This window comes from Anguilla anguilla, chromosome 6 (genome assembly GCF_013347855.1).
Source record: "Anguilla anguilla isolate fAngAng1 chromosome 6, fAngAng1.pri, whole genome shotgun sequence".
NCBI classification, from domain to species: domain Eukaryota; kingdom Metazoa; phylum Chordata; class Actinopteri; order Anguilliformes; family Anguillidae; genus Anguilla; species Anguilla anguilla.
In genome coordinates, this window is record NC_049206.1 from 61,760,043 (window position 1) to 61,783,319 (window position 23,277).

The 23,277-nt window shown below is 53.0% G+C and overlaps 2 protein-coding genes across 2 annotated transcripts in view; one reads left to right on the plus strand and one right to left on the minus strand.

Moving 5' to 3' along the window:
- The first annotated feature begins 54 nt into the window (after positions 1–54).
- hadhaa (hydroxyacyl-CoA dehydrogenase trifunctional multienzyme complex subunit alpha a) lies at positions 55–11,766 on the plus strand. The gene is made up of 20 exons (XM_035423450.1): positions 55–187; positions 3,125–3,166; positions 3,257–3,327; positions 3,541–3,674; positions 3,888–4,026; positions 4,391–4,510; positions 5,018–5,120; positions 5,413–5,535; positions 6,397–6,515; positions 6,800–6,856; positions 7,001–7,110; positions 7,316–7,450; positions 7,832–8,003; positions 8,176–8,262; positions 8,353–8,493; positions 8,788–8,856; positions 9,205–9,400; positions 10,308–10,422; positions 10,590–10,735; positions 11,144–11,766. Exons 1-20 carry the CDS (start codon positions 121–123, stop codon positions 11,287–11,289), a joined length of 2,292 nt encoding a protein of 763 aa, XP_035279341.1. The 5' UTR covers positions 55–120; the 3' UTR covers positions 11,290–11,766.
- Position 11,767: 1 nt separating this feature from the next.
- Positions 11,768–23,277, minus strand: part of gareml (GRB2 associated, regulator of MAPK1-like) — a 30,730-nt gene continuing 19,220 nt past the window's right edge. Inside the window, exons 3-7 of the mRNA XM_035423455.1 lie at positions 21,634–21,764; positions 17,939–19,165; positions 16,028–16,215; positions 14,172–14,640; positions 11,768–13,850 (exon numbers count right to left, since the gene is read on the minus strand). Of these exons, the coding sequence (XP_035279346.1) occupies positions 13,515–13,850; positions 14,172–14,640; positions 16,028–16,215; positions 17,939–19,165; positions 21,634–21,764 (2,351 nt within the window). The 3' untranslated portion in view covers positions 11,768–13,514. The remainder of the gene's footprint in view (positions 13,851–14,171; positions 14,641–16,027; positions 16,216–17,938; positions 19,166–21,633; positions 21,765–23,277) is intronic.

Consider the following 23,277-nt stretch of genomic DNA (forward strand, 5'->3'; position numbering starts at 1 on the left):
GTTTTCTAATTCAGAATATTATTGACCTGTTTCCTTTAAGGCTATTTTTCGGGTATCTTGCAGACATAAAGGTCCTCATCCCGGTTTTGCATGCTTTCATTCTAACCTCCTCTGTGTAAGATGGCTGGTGTACGTGCGGCGGGCATTCTCTCCAGATTCGCCAAGAGCAGATACACTCTGTTTACAGGTAACTGCAGAGACTATGGGGTAGAAGTGTGGGGGAACTCTAAAATGATTTTTGCTTATTGCTAATTGTTAAAGCTGCTCGTATTGGCAACATAGGTAGCTATCTGTCCTGTCACTGGTGTTGGCTGAGTGACCTTTCACCCAGATAGCTACCTAGCTCATTAGCTTGTTACTTTTGGCAATCTGATTAGCCTTTGTTAACTCTGATTCGCTTGTGGACTCGATTGTTAGCTGTGGCTGAAAAGTGTATTTTAAGAGTGACTTAACAACCTGCTAATTGTATGCTTAAACGAGACTTGTTTGGTTACCGTAGTCCAACAAGCTAACAAGTTGTCTAATGTATCGATGAGAACTTGATGAACTTAGGAAGAACATTTTTTCTGTGTTTAAAGATTTTTCGTAACAATCATTAAGAACTATGGCCAGCTATCTGGGTTGGCTAGCAGTAATATTATGTGAATAGCTTAGCAGTAACATCATTTACCTGGCTAGCAAGCGAACTGTCCATTGTAGTACCATGTAAGAAACTGTCAGAACGCTGTATAGCTAACATCGACTGTCGCCCGCATGAATTGGGGTTGGTTTACAGCTGCTGTGTAACATTGTAATGAACAGTCTGCTCCTATTTGAGTGGCATTGGTCAAGGTGTAGCCAATACGTTTTAGCTCACTAGCTAATGTTTATTTTGCTAGTGGAGCTCTATGTAGCCTTGACTTTTTTTGTTTGTTTTTGTTTTTTTGTGCTCGCGTTCCGCTACTTAGGCTAGATTTAGTTAAATCTAGATTAACTCGGTTTAGTGTTAATTAAGGTCGTCAGAGGGCTCCCAGATAGTCTGCCCTTCAGGAAGGTCAGTGGATTTAAATGCTCACCGTCTCGTGGTGGTATCTGGACTGTACGTGTATACGTGGTGTCTTTTCCCAACGCAATTTAACAGTTAAGACAAGGTTGTGTTTATATAATGTTAATACCCCAGACACCATTACTCCAGAAGTCAGAATCTCACTCTATACATCAGTAGAATTGTACTTGCAGCAAGTAGTACTTTCGTATTTACAGATGATGGGCAGATATTAAGGTGAAACTAGGGAAGGGAGAAGGCTGGGGATTGATTATACAGGGAAGTATCTGCTGAAATCTCTGTCAAGGGTGCAAACCTTGATTATGGCCGTGTAAGTACCGTTGCTATGTTTATCTGAGTTCAGTGAAGATGTTAGTCCTTTGGTTATGTGTGTTATCAGCATAACATCCATGTATAGTGTGTGCATTTCAGATGTTGTCTGGTCATATTGGGCTACATTTTACCCTGGAAGAGCAAAAACCTGGAAAAAATAAAGCTTATTTGGGTGTTTTGGTTAATCTTGGGCTCAGTGGACAACAGAACATCATTCTGAGTCTTGTCATTCCATTCCAACAGACAGAGGTCAAAGGTCATATGCATCCAAAAGCTCACGTTTACAGAATTTATTTTTCTTCTTCATGAACTAGATCATAATATAATGGCAATCCATGAAAGCATATTCAGCTATACTTAATTGTACATGTTTTGATAGAAGTGCGTTGATAATCAGTGCATTCAGTGGGCTAAGTAGCCATGTTTTGTGATCTTTACAAATAGCTTGCACTGGTGATCCTACCAAGACCTTCTGGTTCTATATTAATTACGCACAGTTCAGCCAAAGGTCTGTTTCCTGCTAAACAGATTTCATATTTGCATGTTTATAATGTATTTGTGCAGTTGAACAGTGTGTGAGGCCCTGTGCAGTTTCTCTCTGGCACCACCTGTCACACAGTGTCCCCATCATAACTCAGGGGCATTGTTTCTTGATGGACTCAACAGAAAGTCGCCACCTACTGGACTAAAATTCCACCACAGAGAGCTGTGGCTGCGTTCATAGTACACATGCTGGCTAAACTTGGTGTTCCGGGCCAAGTTCTAAACCATACTCACATAAGCATAATTATGGAGGTCTGCCATTTTTCAAATATGGTACAAGCCCAAATGTGAAGTATGAGATTTCTGTGCTGTTCCTGTCTGTATTGCTTGTGGCACACAGGGCTTGTGTTATCAGGATGAGTGAGAAGTAGGAGAGAGGTCACAGACCTGTCTTAGTCTAACCAGGCAAGAATGCTGGCCAAAGGTCACAGGTCCTTATGCTACTGGAACAGAATGCTCGGGAAGAGACTGTAGCCACACAATTTGTGTGCGTCTGACCACACAGTCTATGCATCTGACCACACAATCTGAGCGTCTGACCACACAATCTGAGCGTCTGGGTTTCCCTGCACATAATACCCAGACTAAAGTAATGGGCTAACATAACAGCATTTATTTAGCCACATTTAGCCGTGTAGCTGATACCCTTGTCCAGCTCTGTATTTTATTTACTTACATCTTATCCACTTGCACAGCTGCTTGTTTACTGAAGTCATTCCCCTGAAGTACCGTGCTCTGAAATGCCCACTACAGGGTCTCATCTCTGATTTGAACCTGCAGCCCTGTATAAATCTGTTCTGTCTTCACAGCCACAGTACCACACGGCTCTGATCTTTCTCATCTGTGGTGATTAGTCATGCCTTGTGTGAGTCTTAGGGGTAACTGGATGGTAAATGGACTGCATTTATATAGCGCTTTTATCCAAAGCGCTTTACAATTGATGCCTCTCATTCGCCAGAACAGTTAGGGATTAGGTGTCTTGCTCAAGGACACTTCGACACGCCCAGGGCGGGGTTTGAACCGGCAACCCTCCGACTGCCAGACAATCGGTCTTACCTCCTGAGCTATGTCGCCCCGGGTACTCTAGAGCGAGTATGTTTGGCCTACAGTCCGCTTGGCCTGGTGCTTCTGTTCCATCGCTGTAGTGTTCTCCATGAGCAGGATGGATGTGATTAAGCTCAGATTTAATCACTTTTACTCTTTTATTCCTTTCCTTCCTTTCAGGCCACACATGCCGGAACCTCACAGTGTCTCCTGCGATGTTGGGTAAGTACTCTCGCTCTTCTGTCTCTCCGTTTTCCTGTTTATTTGTTGCTTTATTTCAGTCCCTTTCTCATTCTCTCTTTCCTGATATAGCGCGAACCCACGTCAACTATGAAGTCAAGGACGATGTGGCAGTTGTTCGGATCAATGACCCAACCTCAAAGGTCTTTCCTGCTTCATTGCTCATGCAGACTGCATCAGGCATATCCTGTATACGTCCCTTGTCATTTATAAAGTGAAGCAGGAACTGTGTATATTGCTATTATTATCATTAAGTTGGCATGGCATTAAATGGCATGTTGGTACTGCATGTGACCGTGTGTGTGTGTGTGACCGCGCCTGTGCGTGTGTGACGGCCCTGTGCTCCATGCCTGCAGGTGAACACGCTGTCCGTACAGATGCAGGCGGAGATGACGGAGGTGATGAATGAGATCTGGGCCAACGAGGCGGTGAAGAGCGCCGTGCTCATCTCCTCCAAACCTGGCTGCTTCATCGCCGGGGCCGACATCAAGTGAGTCCCGCCTCCCAGAATGCATCAGCGCGGCATGATGTCACGTCCTGCTCTGTCTACAGCATGATCCGAGAGTGTGAGAGTGTGAGAGTGTGAGAGTGTGAGAGTGTGAGAGTGTGAGAGTGTGAGAGTGTGAGAGTGGTGTTTGAGTAAAGTTCCTCTCGCCTGTGAGAGTGGTGTTTGTGTTTGAGTAAAGTTCCTCTCTCTCTACAGCATGATCCAGGCCTGTAGGAGCGATGCGGAGGTGACCAGCCTGTCTCAGGAGGGGCAGAAGATGTTTGAGAAGATCGAGAAGTCGCCCATTCCTATTGTAGCCGCCATCAATGGGTCCTGCCTGGGAGGGGGGCTGGAGGTGGGTGTGCTCCCCCTCCCCATAATCATCCACTGTTTCATAGTTATGAGTAGTAGAGCTACAGCTCTACTACAGTATTGCAGTTAAGCTGATCTTTAATGTGGCTCCTTACACTGAAGCAAAAAGCAAAAGCCATCCTTTGCTGTGCTTGAGGGAACAGAATCTTTTTAATGACTGCAAGCCACCTTAAATTATTCTGCTCATACCACCTTAAATCAAGCTGCTGGAGTTTGGTCATACAGGACAGGGTTTAGATTTCTCCATTTTGATGTTACCCCCCACCCCATGGAGCTGCAGTACCTTTATTTAGCCACCAGATGGGGTGCAGTGAGCGGTTACTGATGTTGTGTGCTGTGTGTCCCAGTTTGCCATCGCCTGCCAGTACAGAGTGGCCACCAAGAGCAAGAAGACGGTTCTGGGCACGCCCGAGGTCATGCTGGGCCTGCTACCCGGGGCCGGCGGGACACAGCGGCTGCCCAAAATGGTCAGTATCGCCATGCCAACGCACAGGCTCCGCCTACGCATGCCAGCTCCACCCAAACACAAGGGCTCCGCCCTAAACTCACAGGCTCCACCCAAAGCACATGGGCTCCACCCAAAACTCACAGGCTCCACCCCAAACACACGGGCTCCGCCCTAAACTCACAGGCTCCACCCTAAACACACGGGCTCCGCCCTAAACACACAGGCTCCACCCAAAACACACAGGCTCCACCCAAAACACACAGGCTCCGCCCTAAACTCACAGGCTTCGCCTACACATGCCAACTTTCCCCAAACATTAACTCTTCTGGATGAATTTAATGTCCTCACTGCAGCGGATTAAAGCCCCTTTCCTGGTGTGCGTGTGTGTGTGTGCGCATGCGTGTGTGTGGGTGTGCGTAATGTGCATTTGTGTGTGTGTGTGTGTGCATGCATGTGTGTGGGTTGGTGTGTAATGTTCGTTTGTGTCTGTAATGGGTGTGTGTATGTGTGTGTGTTTTTAACACAGGTGGGCATCCCCAGTGCCTTTGACATGATGTTGACCGGCAGAAACATTCGGGCTGACAAAGCCAAGAAGATGGGCCTGGTGCACCAGCTGGTGGACCCGCTGGGTAAGACTGCGCTCGTACCCGCTGGGTAAGACTGCGCTCGTACCCGCTGGGTAAGACTGCGCTCGTACTCCCGCTGGGTAAGACTGCGCTCGTACTCCCGCTGTGTAAGACTGTGCTCGTTCAGCAGTCTCGCTAATGTGGAGCATCATGTGCATGTCTGCCGACCACAGCCAGCATGACTGGATTTACTGTCTCCTGAAGGATGACGCAGGAATGAGAGTGAATGGGTGTGTGTTTAAAAGCGTTGGGCCCCAGGAGGGGGAGTGACGTGCGTTTCCTTTTCCTTTCTAAGGCCCAGGTTTGAAAAGCCCGGAGGAACGAACCATTGACTATCTGGAAGAGGTTGCTGTGGGTTACGCCAGAGACATCGCCAACAAGAAAATCAAACTGAGCAAAAAGAAAGGCATGATGGAGAGTGAGTTGTTCTCATGTTGGGGGGCGGGCGGGGATCGGGGAAGGTGTTGGGAGTGGGACCCATAACTTATAATTTATAGCGCAAGTGGAGGGGAAATGTGAAGAGCAGCTGAGCTGGATATCTCCAGTCATGTTGCAGAATTATTTAATATTAGGATTTTTTGAAAAATTACCTGTCATTTTGTAGACTAACTGTACATGGTTATCTAGTGGAATATCTGGTCTAACTGTCTGTGATATGTAACAATGCAGTTATCAGCATCGACTCTGACTCTGTAGGGACTCTGTCTCTGACTCTGTAGTGACTCTGACTCTGACTCTGTGACTCTGTAGGGACTTTGACTCTGACTCTGTAGTGACTCTGTGACTCTGTAGGGACTCTGACTCTGTGACTCTGTAGGGACTCTGTCTCTGACTCTGTGACTCTGTAGGGACTGTGACTCTGTAGGGACTCTGTCTCTGACTCTGTGACTCTGTAGGGACTGTGACTCTGTAGGGACTCTGTCTCTGACTCTGTGACTCTGTAGTGACTTTGACTCTGACTCTGTAGGGACTCTGTCTCTGACTCTGTGACTCTGTAGGGACTCTGTCTCTGACTCTGTGACTCTGTAGGGACTCTGACTCTGTAGTGACTTTGACTCTGACTCTGTGACTCTGTAGGGACTCTGACTCTGTAGGGACTCTGTCTCTGACTCTGTGACTCTGTAGGGACTGTGACTCTGTAGGGACTCTGTCTCTGACTCTGTGACTCTGTAGGGACTCTGTCTCTGACTCTGTGACTCTGTAGGGACTCTGTCTCTGACTCTCTGACTCTGTAGGGACTCTGTCTCTGACTCTGGTGCCTCCCTGCTTCTCTCTGCAGAGGTGCAGGATTATGTGATGGGGATCCCGTTTGTGCGGCAGCAGATCTATAAGACGGTGACGGGTAAAGTGATGAAACAGTCCAAGGGCCTGTACCCCGCGCCCCTCAAGATCATCGAGGTGAGTGAGCGGGGGTGTGGCTAAACCCAGGGGGTGTGGCTAAACCCAACAGGACCGGCAATTTGTGATTTAAAAATGGTTGAAAAGAAATAATAAAAAGAAAGGCTGTTTTACTGGCTCGTGAAGTTTCAAATGGTCTTTTCCCGCTGTGTGTTATTTGCTAGTCACGGGTCACATGGTCTTTTCTCCCACGGTGTGTTACTGGCTAGTCACGGGTCACATGGTCTTTTCTCCTGCAGTGTGTTATTGGCTAGTCACGGGTCACATGATCTTTTCTCCTGCAGTGTGTGAAGGCGGGGCTAGAGCAGGGGGCAGAGTCTGGCTACCTGGCTGAATCGCAGGTGAGTTACTCTCCTGGGAAACAGTTAGTGGCTTACTTTTGCATCAGAGTTCAGAAGGGGGTGTGTGTGTATGTGTGTGTGTGTGTGTGTGTGTATATATATATATATATGTGTATATATGTATGTATCTGTGTATCTCCACAGAATTTTGGGAAGCTGGCGATGAGCCCTGAATCCCAGGCTCTGATTGGTCTGTATCACGGTCAGGTGATCTGCAAGAAGAACCGCTTTGGGGTTCCAGAGAGGGAGGTGAAGTAAGTAATGGAGGATGAGCACTCTCTCACACACACACACACATTCAAACTGCAGGGCTGGTCACTTAACACCTCCTTTTCCTGCTCCCTGAACAGAAGGTCTGAACACTTTGACACTGGCACTTGAATTGATCAGAAGTGGTGCTCTTCTCTGTGTGTATGTGTGTATTTATGTGTGTATTTATTTCTTTATTTACGTTTTCAGGAATCTGGCCATCTTGGGGGCGGGTCTGATGGGGGCGGGCGTCGCCCAGGTGACGGTGGATAAGGGCATTAACACCATCCTGAAGGACACCACTGTGGAGGGACTGAACAGAGGCCAGCAGCAGGTCTTCAAAGGGTCTGTCCAGCGCCAGTACCACAGTCTGCCACCAGAGGGCACTGTAGGGATTAGCCTGCTGCACATTTTAAAGACTCCGCAGTCTCGTTTTAAGATCATTAAGACATGAGATAAATATGAATACATGTAGTGGATGCGTACTTCTGATTGGTGGCCCAGTCATGGCCTCTAATTGGTTGCAACTGTGTAAAGCACCACCTATTGATCAACACCCAGGGCATAGTGGGCAGTACTTTTATCCTGTTACTTTTGGGATAAAACTAACCAAATTAAAATTTAAAACGAATAAAATAGGTATTTGTTTTCTTTTGGTTGTTTTGTAATAATTTTGATTCAGAGTGGTTTAGATGCTGTGTGTTTATGGCGGTTTTACTTCCCCAGTCTGAACGATAAGACCAAGAAGCGGAACATCACCTCTTTTGAGAGGGACAGCATCCTGTCCAACCTGACGGGTCAGCTGGACTACGCCGGGTTCGGGAAAGTGGACATGGTGATCGAGGCCGTGTTCGAGGACCTCGCCATCAAGCACCGCGTCCTGAAGGAAGTGGAGGCGGTGAGCTGACCGCATTAATACCCACAATCCACCTCTCCGCCTCCGCACCTCGCAGCCTATAGGAGTAGCGAAGGCACACTCTCTGTCTCACACACACACACACACACACACACAGCTTGTGTAAGAGTGCAGTACTGGACTGTGAAGCTGATGTCTATTTCCCCCCCTACAGGTCATCCCCCCACACTGCATATTCGCCACCAACACGTCCGCTCTGCCAATCAAAGACATCGCTGCCGCCAGCCAGAGGCCAGAGAAGGCGAGTCACTCTGATTGGTGCGGGAATGGGAAGGGGGCGGGGCTGACAGTGTAAGACTGGTTAATGATTGGCTGTTCTGCTCCTCTCCAGGTTATCGGAATGCACTACTTCTCTCCGGTGGACAAGATGCAGCTGCTGGAGATCATCACCACCGATAAGACGTCTCGGGACACCACCGCGGCTGCGGTGGCCGTGGGCCTGAAGCAGGGCAAGGTCATCGTGGTGGTCGGGGTCAGTTCTCACACTCTGAACACCCCCAGTTACCAGCGAGGGGGTCACAACCCCCAGAAACACTTCACACTGTCAGAGACCCAAACGCAGCTGTGCTCATCCAGTCCTGTGGGCTCTAGCTGTGGAGCGATGTGATTGGTTGTTTTAGTTTGGAGGTGTGTCTTATTGTTCAGGTCTAGCTGTGGAGTGCTGCGATTGGCTGTTTGAGTTTGGAGGTGTGTTGAAATGTGTGCTGAACATCTGGCTGAGATGTTCAGCACACATCCTAACCCCCCCCCCCCCCCCCCCACCCAGGACGGTCCCGGGTTCTACACCACCAGGTGTTTAGCTCCTATGTTGGCTGAAGCAGTGCGAGTCCTGCAGGTGAGTTTACTTGAGCGTGTGCCTGTGTGTGCGCATGTATGGTAGTGTCTTAGTGTGTGCGCGCGTGTGCATGTACGGTAAGGTGTGTGTGTTAGCATGTGCGCGCATGTGGGTTAGTGTGTGTGTTAGCTAGCGTGTACGTGTGTGTTAGTGTGTACGTGTGTGTGTTAGCATGTACACATGCATGGTAACGTGTATGGTAGTATGTTAGCTTTGCGCATGTGGGTTGGTGTGTGCGTGTGTGTGTTAGCATGTGCGTGCGTGTGGGTTAGTGTGTGTGTGTGTGTGTTAGCGTGTATGCATGTACGGTAGCGTGTGCGTTCATGCGTACGCGTGTGCGTTTGGCAGGAGGGGGTGGGGCCTAAGAAGCTGGACTCCCTCACCACCAGCTTCGGCTTCCCGGTGGGCGCGGCGGCGTTGGCGGATGAGGTGGGCATCGACGTGGCCGCCCACGTAGCGGAGGACCTGGGCAAGGCCTTCGGCTCGCGGTTCGGCGGCGGGAACGTGGAGGTGCTGAAGACCATGGTGGACCGAGGGTTCAAGGGTAAGGCCTCGCTCGCATACCAGAGAAACCCAAAACATCAGGGGTTTAAACCCCTGCAGCGCGGAGCCAACCAGATTCAGGGGTTTAAACCCTGGCGTGCAGAGCCGAACAGATTCGGGGGTTTAAAACCTGGAGCAGAGCCGAACAGATTCAGGGGTTTAAACCCTGGAGTGCGGAGCCGAACAGATTCAGGGGTTTAAACCCTGGAGTGCGGAGCCGAACGGATTCAGGGGTTTAAACCCTGGAGTGCGGAGCCGAACAGATTCAGGGGTTTAAACCTGGAGCAGAGCTGAACTCTGAGCAGGGGGTCCAGTCCTCTTTGGAAAGTGAGTTTTGAAAGCTGTGCGTTTTGTTCATGGTGTTTAAGCGCTGACTATGACATCACTGACCTGCTGTCCATCAGTAACAGTCACATGGGTGTTTTACTGCTGCCCAAAGCCGTCTGAGCTCCTGCCCAGAGGAGATAAGCATTCCAGCGTTTTAGGACCAAGCAGCTCCAGTTCTTTAGGCAAAAACTGCCTGATTATCAAAACAAAACATTTTGCATTAGAAGGACACGTGTCATCGATGCAAAGCTCCTGCATGGCCCCCTGGGACTTTGCCTGAAGTCACTTGCACAGCCTCGCTGCAGTACTCAAACGAAGGTCACGCAGAGGCCAACACGCAGCACAGGCTGACACTCCAGAAATGTCACCACTTTCAGCAACTAGTGCCAAGAGCTCCCCCTAGTGGAGAAGCGCGTGTGTGTGAGAGTATGAGAGCGAGTGAGTGTGTGTGTGCATGAGTTACAAGCCAGATCCATGAGATACTTCACATGTAAAAAGTTCTGCAAACGGCCAGCAGCCGAGTTTATTTGGATAATGCCCATTCTGAAAACCGGCGTTATGTTTGTGGTTTTTTTCTACAGGCCGTAAGTCTGGGAAGGGCTGCTACATCTATGAGCCGGGGGTCAAAGAGAAGAACACCAACCCTGGAGCGGAGGAGATTCTGGAGAAGTTCAGAATGACAGCGCCCCCTGCAGTGTAAGATGGGTGGGGCGATTTTGGGCTTTTAGGCGAGAGTCTGGTACAGACAGCCTGGTCCTGGGGAGCCGCAGGGCTGGGGACCCCAGCAGACCCTGCGGCTCTCTGGGACTAGGACCCCTGTGTTGGACACGGCTCCTAACTGGCTGTTTGCGGTTCTATTGCAGGTCGTCGGACTCCGATGTCCAGTACAGACTGGTGTCCCGGTTTGTGAACGAGGCGGTGCTGTGTCTGCAGGAGGGCATTCTGGGTAACCCTGTGGAGGGGGACATCGGAGCGGTGTTTGGGCTGGGGTTCCCCCCCTGCCTTGGAGGTGAGACCCCACAAGACACCGGGGACTTGGAGGGCGTGGGTTTGAGCCCCAATAATGCAGCCAGTGGTGGTCTGTCTGCAGTGACTGAGCTGGTACAGCAGGGGGCACTCTAACGCACTACAGGCCTGTCTGTGAAGGCTTTCAATACTTCACATACAGATGAACCGGCTCTGACTGACTTCAGTGAGGAGTATTTAGCCAGTCAGTGTGACGCACGTTAAGCGCTAAAGTTGTTTTAGGCACAGAGCCAGCACACACTGCGCCCCAGTGCTGCGGTTCGAGGTTCCCCTGCTAAACCAACGCAGGACGAGGGTCACGGGTTCGTTAGAATCGAGCCTCGGCTTGAAAAAGGACCGTTTGGTTGAGAAGATGGCTGCCTCCGTCTGACCCCGCCTCCTCCCCCCACAGGTCCGTTCCGATTCGTGGACAGCATTGGTGCCGATAAGCTGGTGGGGAAGATGCGGAGGTTCGAGGAGGTGTACGGGGACCAGTTCACCCCGTGCCAACTGCTGCTGGACCACGCCAAGGACGGCAGCAAGAAATTCCACAAGTAGCTCCGCCCACCTGACCACCTGCCGTCACCGTAGAAACGCGCTGCCACTAATGGAAACCAGCCTTCGGCCTTCAAACAGGAGCTCTGGGAATGTGGGAGTTTGGGGCATGTAAATTTAATTGTATGTATTAAATGTCTTCCTAATATTGAAGTACTTGCAGTAAGTTTCTCAAATCTAAGTTGCCTTAGAATCTAAATGACTCAAATCATCATCTGAATTCAGGTTTTTGCACTTATTTGTTTTTCTTCCTGTAATCGCCATGATGACTCGTATGGGTGCTGCGTCTGACTGTTTCCTGCTGGCTGAACGTCAAAACTAGTGTACGAAAGGCCATGTCTGCTTTGGTTTCCTTTACGGTATCCATACCTGTGAAAAGAATTTTGATATCGAAATAAACACAGGAATGAGCTCAAAAAAAATCACATCACACTTTGTACAATTTCCCATGCAAGTGAAATAAACAAGAATTCTTTTTCAGTGTTTTTTTGCACTATTTATTTTTTCCTTTTTTACTAATCCATAAGGATTAAAATCATACAAGAAATAAAATTTCAGTACAATTGAAATAACGCTACCATTGTTGTTAAATATTATTCAATAACAATAATGTTCTACAGAAGGGACAGGGTTTGGGGGAGGGAAAGATCCATAAATATACACGCAAACTTCAGGGAGCAGAGATGTTAAACCCCAGCATTACGCTGTAATTTCCCAGCGCCTGACAAACGGGCCGCTGTGCGTGTGCAGACAGCGGTGATTAGTAAACTCAAATTACAGTCTTAACACAACGTACTTAATTACAGCCCTGGTCTGACTGATGTAGAAAAGACAGCTTGGTTTCCCTTTAAAAGTTCTACACTAACAAGTTACTATTTTTTTTCTTTCTTTTGATTTATAAACAAAATTGGGTATGCACAGAATTTAAAACCCAAGTTTGGGATTGTACTCGAAGCCCCTGTGCTGTGGAAGAGGCTCTCCGCTTCACAAGTGGCTGTTTTTGAGAGGCGATGAATGCACGAGTATTCTGCAGCTTCCCAGGAACTGTGATGCATGTGCCGGGGGGGTGGGGGGGTGGGGGGGCTGAAGGCACAACACAAAGCGTTTCCACCCACACAAGCACAAGGACGCCCACCGTGCACGTTTAAGAGAGGAAAATGTCTCATGATTTCGCCCCAGAAGAGGTTTTGAGCGTTCGTACCGGGAGTGAGGAGCGGGGGGTTGGGGTGGGGGATGTGGGGGGGAGCTGTCAGAAACACTCAAGGAGGCAACTTTCAAAAAACACTAAACAGAATTCAGCCCTTCTGTAGCGGGACCGAGCCGTAACACAGACACTGCGGCCCTCCAGGACTGGAGTTACACCTGCAGACACAGCGCCCCCTACAGGACTGGAGTTACACCTGCAGACACAGCGCCCCCTACAGGACTGGAGTTACACCTGCAGACACAGCGCCCCCTACCGGACTGGAGTTACACCTGCAGACATTGGCTAAAAATCAAAGTGAGATTTGTGCTTTTCCCCACAGTGTTGACCTCATTCACTTCTAAAGCTAATCTGTCTCGGTGTAAGCATGTGTCTTTCGCTTATTTTGTTTTGGGTGTAGTTTGGGGGGCGGGGGGAGGGGGAACTTTCACAAGGCACATTTAAAATGATCCACAGAGTCCAGGCACACAGGTATGACATCACGGGCCTGGGTTAAACATACAGTACCATATTCTTCAACGTATCACTTTTCACTCTTTTTTTGTTCTTCTGGTGCGTTTGAGACGCATGTTCTGGTCCCAGTAGAAGAGTTCCACTGCCCACGCTGGACAGGCCGTTTACAGGGCTACCCGTCGGTCTTCTGTCACACGGTGCCAAACCCTTCATGATGCACATACGTGTAACATACAGATGCCTCTGCACATGGGTGACTGCCCACACAGGGTCTGTGTCTAAAATAAAACAACAGTACAGTGACATATCTGTGACCGATCTGAGTGCGTGTGCGCGTGTGTGACTGTGTGTGAGTGTGTGTCTGCACGTGTGTGTGTGTGTGTGTGTGAGTGTGGATCAGAAGGCCATTCACAGGGTGATGAGAGTCCCCTCTCCCCTCATTAAAAACTCCATGGGACTCTCCTCTGTTACCACGGTTTCACCTCTGTTACCATGGTTCCGCCCTCCCCTTCTTCCAGCGTCTGGGAAACCCCAGACACCCGGAGTGCAGTCCTGGGGGGGCTTGGGGGGGTCAGATTTTGGGCCGCCATCCTTTGATGAACTGCATGATCTTCTTCACCTGCAGCTTGGTGAGGTGGAAGTCGTCGGACAGAATCTCCTCGGTCAGCTGGACGAAGATGCTGCCGTCGATGCGCTCGCGCACGAAGAAGGCCAGCACGGCGTCCGCCAGGCCGATGAAGCGCAGGCAGCGCGACACCTCCTCCACCGACAGCGTGGACAGGTCTGACGGCGGGTGCCAGGCCGGCCGCTCCCCATTGGCCCGCGGCTGCTGGGGGGGCGGGGCCTCGCCCGAGGAGGCAGACGAGCTCTCGGAGCTGCTCCGCGTGGGCGTGCCCGTGGGAGGGGCCTCAATGACCCCCTGCGTGAGGTAAACCCGGGTCACACCCCCCTCCGCACCCCGAACGGCAGCAGGGGACAGGGGGGCGGGGCACAGGGGGGTGGGGGACAGAGGGGTAGGGGACAAGGGGGCGGGGCACAGGGGGGTAGGCGACAGGGGGGCGGGGCACAGGGGGGTAGGGGACAAGGGGGTGGGGCTGCGGACCAGGATGTTTTCAGCCTCAAAGCCTGATGGCTTAGCTGGCCGGGGGGGCGCGGCCGGGGGGGGCCCAGGGACCCCCTCCTCCCCTATCCCTGGCTGTTCGTGAGGGCAGTCCCCCGAGCCGGGGGCGGGGCTGTCTGGAGACAGGCTCAGCCCACTGCTGGGGTCGAAGGGTTCGAAGGCCTCGGAGCACAGCGAGGGGGATCTCCGGCATTCGGGGGGGTCCTGCCACTCTGCGGGGGACGAGGACGGGCTCCTGGAGTAGCCGGGGTTGGCGAAGGGGTTCAGTGCCCCAAAAGGGGCAAAGCGCTTCTGGGAGGGGGGGGGCTTGAGTCTGGGGCAGCTGTAGTAGCTCTTGTGGGCGGAGTCTGTGCTGAGGAGTGGCGTGGAGCGCCCGCTGGCCACGCTGGGCGACCCGTCGGCGTAGGACCACGGGTCGGACCAGGACGCCTGGGCGGGCTGCCCCCCAGGGGTCCCGTTGGTGCCAGTCAGGGGACGGGCGGATTCGGACGTCTTGCAGTCCCCCCAGGTGCACGGGTAACAGTACAGGGAGTACGAGTCCGGAGACGGAGAGCAGCTTCCGCTGCGGGTGCCAGAGCTGCAACAAAACCCCACATTTAGGAGGAATTTACACTGCACATTAATAACACAACCCCCCCAAAACCCCACATTTAGGAGGAATTTACACAACACATTAATAACACAACCCCTCCCTGGCCTGGATCTATCTCGGATGTGACTTAGACTAGATCTGTAAGTCAAATGTAAAATGGAAGATCCTATCCTGAGCTCTGACTCACAGTTAAATACAGTGTTCGGCGTTTTCCAGCGTTTTTCTTCACACAGATGAGTTTGGCAAGATAATTTAGGTGATCACTGAGCTGTTTGTGCAGGAAGACAAAGCCAGACGTTCAACTGTGAGCAAATATTCAGGACAGACATGGTGAGTCCAGCCCAATGAGCCCTTCAACTATTCATCCACCCAAGAAGCTGTTTCTTCACTATAATAAACAAGCCTTATTCCACCAAAATGACACAGACACACACACATCAGACAGGCAGACAGACACACACACATCAGACAGACAGACAGGCAGACAGACACACATGAGACAAACACACCGACAGACAGACAAACACACAGACACACAGACAGGCAGATAGACACACACCGGCAGACAGACAGGCAGAGTGTGTGTGTGTGTGTGTGTGTGTGTGTGTGTGCGTGCGTGCGTGCGTGCGTGCGTGTGTGTGTGTGTAGGTGTGTGTGTGTGTGTGTGGGTGTGTGTGTGTGTGTGTGTGCGTGCGTGCGTGCGTGCGTGTGTGTGTGTGTGTGGGGGGGGGGGGGGTGCACAGTTTCCTGTGTGTAGCAGGGGAAATAACTCATTTACAGCACTAATGCCAATTAAAACAGTTTGGTATGTGAGGAGGCCGGTTTGGAGCGGGACAGGGGTGCTGAATGGGGGCCTTTGTGCCCGTCCCGGGGATGACGGGTTCGACAGGGCCGCTGACTCTGCTCCAGGTGCCAGGTCACAAGACGCCTGTTTGCAAACTGACCTCATCAAGCCAGGAGATCTGAGGGGAGGGGGGTGCTGGGGGATGAGTTATCTGTAATGGCTACCTATGCCCTGAAATATATCCAGCTTAAATCCCCCCCCCCCCCCCCCCAAAAAAAAAAGGCCTTGGAAGCGAGACATGCTGTGTTGCTATTTGAAGTTCCTCTTACATGCAGTAAAGGGGAGACCCTTAAAGAAAGACACAGGCAAGAGACTAAGAGATACTGGGCCCAAAATAAAAATAATATGAAAACTAGGATCATTTTCTGGCTGATAACACACCACATAAATTATACACAACTTTTTCAAGTGCTAATAGTGAAAATTATAAGTGCTAATAGTAAGTCACTGTCAGAAAACAGTTTTTTTGGGCACTAGCTTCGATTGAGCCAATCAGGACAGTACTTGTGGGCCAATCAGAATACTCACACATCCTGCAGTCCGGATGAGTAGTAGGACAGGGACGGGCTGGGACAGTGGGAGGCGGGGCCCTGCCCAGGCTTTGGGGGCGGGACCTTGGGGAAACGGGGGGGGACAGGAGGGCTGGGGGCGGGGCCCCCTTTGGTTCCTCTGGGAGGGACAGGGGGAGCATTGAGGAACCGGCACTCCTCCTTCACCTAGAGAGGGAGAGAGAGTGAGGGGAAGAGAGAGGGGAGGAAGAGGCAGGGAGGAGAGAGGAAGAGAAAGAGAGAGAGGGGAGGAAGAGGCAGGGATGAGAGAGGAAGAGAAAGAGAGAGGGAGAGGGAGAAAGGGATGGGCAGAGTAAAGGAGGGAAAGGGAAAGATGTCAGTACAACAGGGGACCTCTAAAATGAGCTTTACTCACACAATGCAGGTAATATATCACAAATGACAGTGTGTGTGTGTGTGCGCGTGTGTGTGTGCATGTGTATGCGTGTGAGAGTGTGTGTGTGTGTGTCCGTGTGTGCGTGTGCGTGTAGGCGTGTGTGTATGCGTGTGCATGTGTGTGTGTGTATGTGCATGCGTGTGCGTCCGTGTGCGTCCGTGTGTGTGCGTGTGAGCGTGTGCGTGTGCATGCGTGTGTGTCCGTGTGCGTGTGCGTGTGCGGTGATGTAGGATACAGGAGTGGGTAGTACTGAAGTATAATAGCAGGTCTGGGAGAAGCGGGGGGGGGGAGGGGGGTGGGGGGAGGGGGGGGATGTGAGTCACAGGATAATTGCAGGGTAAAAGTGAGGCCCATCAGCCGGGCCCCCGCCCAGCCCCCCCCCCCCCGCCAAACGCACAACATGCTCCGCCAACCGCCAGCAGCCCCTTCAGATCAACACCACCTCCTCTGCACACTGCACACTGCACACTGCCACAAGCTGGGTTTATACACACCACCTCCTCTGCACACTGCACACTGCACACTTCCACAAGCTGGGTTTATACACATCACCTCCTCTGCACACTGCACACTTCCACAAGCTGGGTTTATACACATCACCTCCTCTGCACACTGCACACTGCCACAAGCTGGGTTTATACACATCACCTCCTCTGCACACTGCACACTGCCACAAGCTGGGTTTATACACACCACCTCCTCTGCACACTGCACTCTGCCACAAGCTGGGTTTATACACATCACCTCCTCTGCACACTGCACACTGCCACAAGCTGGGTTTATACACACCACCTCCTCTGCACACTGCACACTGCCACAAGCTGGGTTTATACACACCAGCAATCTACAGGAAAACAAACACACACAAACACGCACGCACATACATATGCATTCACGCATATTCACGTGTGTGCGTGTGTGCGTGCGTGCGTGCGTGTGTGTGTGTGTGAGAGAGCAGAGTTCCAGGAACTCTGTGGTCACTGACTGGAATGTAAAAGCAGTGCTGTATCAATTATTCAGCATCACACAGGCCTCATAAACCACCCTCTGGCCTGTGTGAATGCACAACACACTCTTTACACACACACACACACACTTATACATACACACTCGCACACACACACACACACACTGTCACATATACTCACACACACACTCTCATACATTCACATACACACACACACACACTTACACACTCACAAAGAGAGCTTGGGTAAGACAGGGGGTGGGGCCAACAGTACTTACAGCTTCTGATTTGGACAGAACAGGGGGCAGGACGGGGGGCAGGGCTAACGGTACTTACAGCTCTGATTTGGGCGGGACAGGGGGCAGGACAGGGGGCGGGGCTAACGGTACTTACAGCTCTGATTTGGGCGGGGCAGGGGGCGGGGCTAACGGTACTCACAGCTCTGATTTGGGCGGGACAGGGGGCGGGGCTAAGAGTACTTACAGCTCTGATTTGGGCGGGGCGGGGGCGGGGCTAATGGTACTTACAGCTTCTGATTTGGGCGGGACAGGGGGCGGAGTCGGCACTCTTCCTGCCTCCATCTGCACCACGGCGATGTGGGCGGGGCCCAGCGTGGCCTCCAAGGAGGTGCCGGAGGAGGTGAAGGAGATGAGGCTCTGCTCTCCTTTCCCCCCCCCTCCTCCTCCACAGTCCAGCCCACCGGCCAAGCCCCCGCCTTCGCCATAGCTCCCCGGCGTCTGATTGGCCCACAGCTCCTCGTACGGGATCTCGGCTTGCTCGGGGGCGGGGTCCCGGTACTCCACCTCGGCCCAGTCGGGGGTCATGTACTCCCGCTCGGGGTCGCCCCCCACCCCGCCCCCGTCAGCGGGGGTGAGCAGCTCGTGGGGCAGGATGTGCTGCTCCCCCAGGGAGTCCCTGCAGCCGTGGGGGAGCAGCGAGGGGGGCTCCCCGTTGGCGTGGGCCAGCGTCCCGCTGTACACGCACAGCGACAGCCGCTGGAAGGACTGCGCCAGCTCGTCCCGCGGGTATCCCAGGGGCCCCGAACCCAGGCCCTGCAGGCACAGCCGCACCCTGCGGGGGCTGCCGCACTCCTCCGCCAGGTCCGTCTTCACCTCCCGCACCGCCCGGGAGTAGTCGTCCGCGTTGAAGTGCTCCTGGCACAAGAGGGCGCACTCCAGCGCAGTCTTCTCGAACCCGGGGTCGCCCCGCAGCAGCCCCTCCGGCAGGAGGAAGCGAGGCATGTCCGTCAGCAACAGGAAGTGGAAGGGCGCCACTTCCTCCTTGCGCAGAATGCAGCAGAGCACCACGGTCTTGGAGATGATGCTGACCAGCTTGTAGCGGTGTCCCTCGCGGATGACGTGCAGGTCGTAGGGGTTGCGGGGGGGCCGGCTGGGCACGCTGACGTTGACGGGCAGGCGCACCTTCTCGATGATGCTGCGGATGGTGTGCTCGCCGTCCTGCATCTGCAGCTCCAGCGGGCTGCGCGTGCTGAAGCGCCCGCGGCACTGGAAGGGCAGGCTGATGCTCTCGTTGGTGCGGTGGTTCATGCAGATCAGGCAGGGCATCTTGCCCTTCACCTGCCGGCTGAAGGTGCCCCCCCGGCCCAGCCGCCGCAGGATGGTGTTGAAGCGGGACTTCTCGCGCACCGTCTTGGCGCACAGGATCTCGGCCTGGCCCATCAGCGTCAGCTCGTCGCCCGCCTGCAGCGTGAAGTTGTACGCCTCGCTGTCCTCGCTGAACTCCCCAGACACCACCTGAGAGGGATCGAGCACAGAGCATTACCCCTAACCCAACCCTGACCCAACCTTAACCCAACCCGCCGCATTACTCTAGCCCTAACCCAACCAGCCGCATTACCCTAACCCAACCCTGACCCAACCAGCCGCATTACTCTAACCTTAACCCAACCAGCTGCATTACCTTAACCCAACCCTGACCCAACCCTAACCCAACCCGCCGCATTACTCTAACCTTAACCCAACCAGCCGCATTACCCTAACCCAACCCTGACCCAACCAGCCGCATTACTCTAGGCCTAACCCAACCAGCCGCATTACCCTAACCCAACCCTGACCCAACCAGCCGCATTACTCTAACCTTAACCCAACCAGCCGCATTACCCTAACCCAACCCTAACCCAACCCGCCGCATTACTCTAACCTTAACCCAACCAGCCGCATTACCCTAACCCAACCCTGACCCAACCAGCCGCATTACTCTAACCTTAACCCAACCAGCCGCATTACCCTAACCCAACCCTAACCCAACCCGCCGCATTACTCTAACCCTAACCTGACCCAACCCGCCACATTACCCCATCCCCAGAGAGCGCCGATAGTTATCACACTCAGCCAATCATACGGAGGTAAATATTTGGAAAACTCACAAGAGGAAGAGCGCGGTTATCTGGAGCACCAAACTCCGAAGACGCCTTTCCTGCTCTTCCAGCTCATTAACCCTTCGGTCCACATGCTCACATTTTTGTCATCAGAAGCGCATCCAAAAAAATTTCCGAATCCCTCAATAAAAAAGTATTTTTGGAGTTTTGGAATCGTGAAAAAAAACTGATTCACACCAGATGGATGGATGGCGTGAGTGTGAGAAAGAGAGAGAAAGATTGAGAGAGGGAGAGAGGGAGAGAGGGAGGGGGGGAGGGAGGGAGAGGGGGGGAGACAGAGAGAGAGAGAGGGAGAAAGAGAGTGAGTGAGAGAGAGGGAGAAAGAGTGAGAGAGAGACAGAGTGAGAGAGAGAGAGAGAAGGAGAGAGAGAGAGAGATAGGGAGTGAGAGAGAGAGAGGGAGAGAGAGAGAGAGATAGGGAGTGAGAGAGAAAAAGAGAGTTTGAGAGATCCCTGTCTGTGAGAGCCTGTCTGGAGTCTGTATGTCTGGTGCTACTGTACAGCAGGGAGGGGCCCCTCTGATGTGTAATTTAGGGTGATAATGAAGGTCATCCCCAGGGCCCGCCCCCCCCGCCCCCCGTCTCCTGGCGATCGGAATGCCGGGCCGTCCGCTTTCGCCACATTCCGTTAACGGAGCACACGCTGAGAAAGCCCCGACATTTACCCCCCCACCCCCCGTCCCCTGGTTGTGTAATCAGAGCTTATTTAAACATTTCACATTGACCATCTCCACAGTAACAGCCCCTGCCTGGGCTGTCCCAAGGTGGGGTCCCAGCTGGGACAGGCTCATAAATTGGGCGTCCCCACGCATCAGTAACCCAGGAGCCCGTCGGCTGACTCAAATGAAACTGCGATTCTCTGGCACTTGTGTGTGAAGACCTACAGACGGCCTGATGGGAACTGCAAATAAAATGTCTGATTTAGTGCCGGCCCAGGGAGGGCCATAACTGCCCCTCCAGCACAGGCCCGGGGGGGCCATAACTGCCTCTCCAGCACAGGCCCGGGGGGGCCATAACTGCCCCTCCAGCACAGGCCCAGAGTGGGCCATAACTGCCCCTCCAGCACAGGCCCAGGGAGGGCCATAACTGCCCCTCCAGCACAGGCCCAGGGAGGGCCATAACTGCCCCTCCAGCACAGGCCCAGGGAGGGCCATAACTGCCCCTCCAGCACAGGCCCGGGGGGGCCATAACTGCCCCTCCAGCACAGGCCCAGGGAGGGCCATAACTGCCCCTCCAGCACAGGCCCGGGGGGGGCATAACTGCCCCTCCAGCACAGGCCCAGAGTGGGCCATAACTGCCCCTCCAGCACAGGCCCAGAGTGGGTCATGACTGCCCCACCAGCACAGGCCCAGGGGGGGCTATAACTGCCCCTCCAGCACAGGCCCAGGGGGGGCTATAACTGCCCCTCCAGCACAGGCCCAGGGGGGGCTATAACTGCCCCTCCAGCACAGGCCCGGGGGGGCTATAACTGCCCCTCCAGCACAGGCCCGTAGCAGGGTGTTTGATCTGGGGCGCCTGTGCGGTCACTAGTGGAGAAGGTCACATGGGGTCACCCGGACCACAGTAAGTCAGTCTGGCGTGCTGATTGGACCACAGTAAGTCAGTCTGGCGTGGTGATTGGACCACAGTAAGTCAGTCTGGCATGCTGATTGGACGACAGTAAGTCAGTCTGGCGTGCTGATTGGACCACAGTAAGTCAGTCTGGCATGGTGATTGGACCACAGTAAGTCAGTCTGGTGTGCTGATTGGACCACAGTAAGTCAGTCTGGCGTGGTGATTGGTGGTGAGTGATTGGTGGTCAGTGGACCCACCCCCTCTCTACTGACCTTCACACTGAAGGAGATGGCCTCCATCACAAACACGCGGTCAGGGAAGATTCCGGCAATTTCCTCCACGCTGGCGAAGTACTGAACAGGTTCCCTCATGTCCCGGTCCTGGTCCAGCAGCTTAAACTTCCCTGGGGGGGAGGAGGGGGGGTAGACACACTCATTAACAGGTACAGCAGTCACCCTCTGCTCGCACATTGTTCAAACAGCACACTACAGCAAGGAACAAGGCCGTCTGGACGTCCGTTACAATCAGCCCAAAGTAGTAAAGTCTGGCAGACAGGCTTTATTCTGCAGGTCATTTCACACACTGAAATCCCCACCATTCAGCACAGCAGACAGCGAGCACGCCGTCTCCTTGGAAACGTGTGACGTCATCAAGCTGCTGCCGCTGTACCCTCTGCAGTCGAGCAGCACGGACGTGAGCTGCAGCAGCCGGCTGCAGTCGCACCACTGACCAGCAGGGGCCGCTGCTGAGCAACAGTCACCTAGGCCGACTGAATCTCTCTCTCTCTCTGTGACACTGTGACCAGTTATGCCCCGCCCTGCATGGCTCTTGGCCAATCAGCATGGGCGCAGCCTGCAGATGGTGAGGGTGTAGGCCCAGAGGGTCTCCACTCCACCCAAAATCATGATCGTTTGAATACTTCCTAAATTTGGGTCTTTAGTGCTGATTCCAATACAGCCCCCCCCCCCCCCCCAACCACCATGCTGCCCCCCTCCCAGATAAGCCACAGTGGTGCAGTCCTACGTGCCCCTCACACATGCTCTGGTTGTCCCTGTACCCCCGCGACTGTCCCGCTAATTTTGGGGTGAGCCCATGCACCCCTTGCCTCAGCCGGTCTTCCACGCTGCCATGGAAACGGCAATGACAGGACACGGCAGTCCTGCAGGAATCCTGGGGTGCAGGCGCACAGGAGCAAGCCCCTAAACACAGCCAACGGAAGATTTAAGGCTTTAATATAGCGCCCCGTCTGGCTCTGCTCTACAGTCAGCATCACTGCCAAAAAGCAGCCTGATTTATCCACACTGTGACTGCTCCTCTAGAGACTTCTCCACTCTGTGCCGGACAGTGGGAACAGTCCAGCTGTTTTCCCTCTCTGCCGGACAGTGGGAATATTCCAGCTGTTTTTCCTCTCCGTGCCGGACAGTGGGAATATTCCAGCTGTTTTCCCTCTCTGTGCCGGACAGTGGGAATATTCCAGCTGTTTTTCCTCTCCGTGCCGGACAGTGGGAATAGTCCAGCTGTTTTCCCTCTCTGTGTCGGACAGTGAGAATATTCCAGCTGTTTTCCCTCTCCGTGCCAGACAGTGGGAATATTCCAGCTGTTTTCCCTCTCTGTGCTGGACAATGGGAATATTCCAGCTGTTTTCCCTCTCTGTGCCGGACAGTGGGAATATTCCAGCTGTTTTCCTCTCTGTGCTGGACAGTGGGAATATTCCAGCTGTTTTCCCTCTCTGTACCGGACAGTGGGAATATTCCAGCTGTTTTCTCTCTCTGTGCCGGACAGTGGGAATATTCCAGCTGTTTTCCCTCTCTGTGCTGGACAATGGGAATATTCCAGCTGTTTTCCCTCTCTGTGCCGGACAGTGGGAATATTCCAGCTGTTTTCCCTCTCTGTGCCGGACAGTGGGAATATTCCAG

Coding starts and splice junctions, on each gene's coding strand:
- hadhaa (XM_035423450.1), top strand. CDS start 121: ATGGCTGGTGTACGTGCGGCGGGCATTCTCTCCAGATTCGCCAAGAGC. Junction 3,167..3,256: donor AGTGTCTCCTGCGATGTTGG/GTAAGTACTCTC, acceptor TTCCTGATATAG/CGCGAACCCACGTCAACTAT. Junction 5,536..6,396: donor AAAGAAAGGCATGATGGAGA/GTGAGTTGTTCT, acceptor TTCTCTCTGCAG/AGGTGCAGGATTATGTGATG.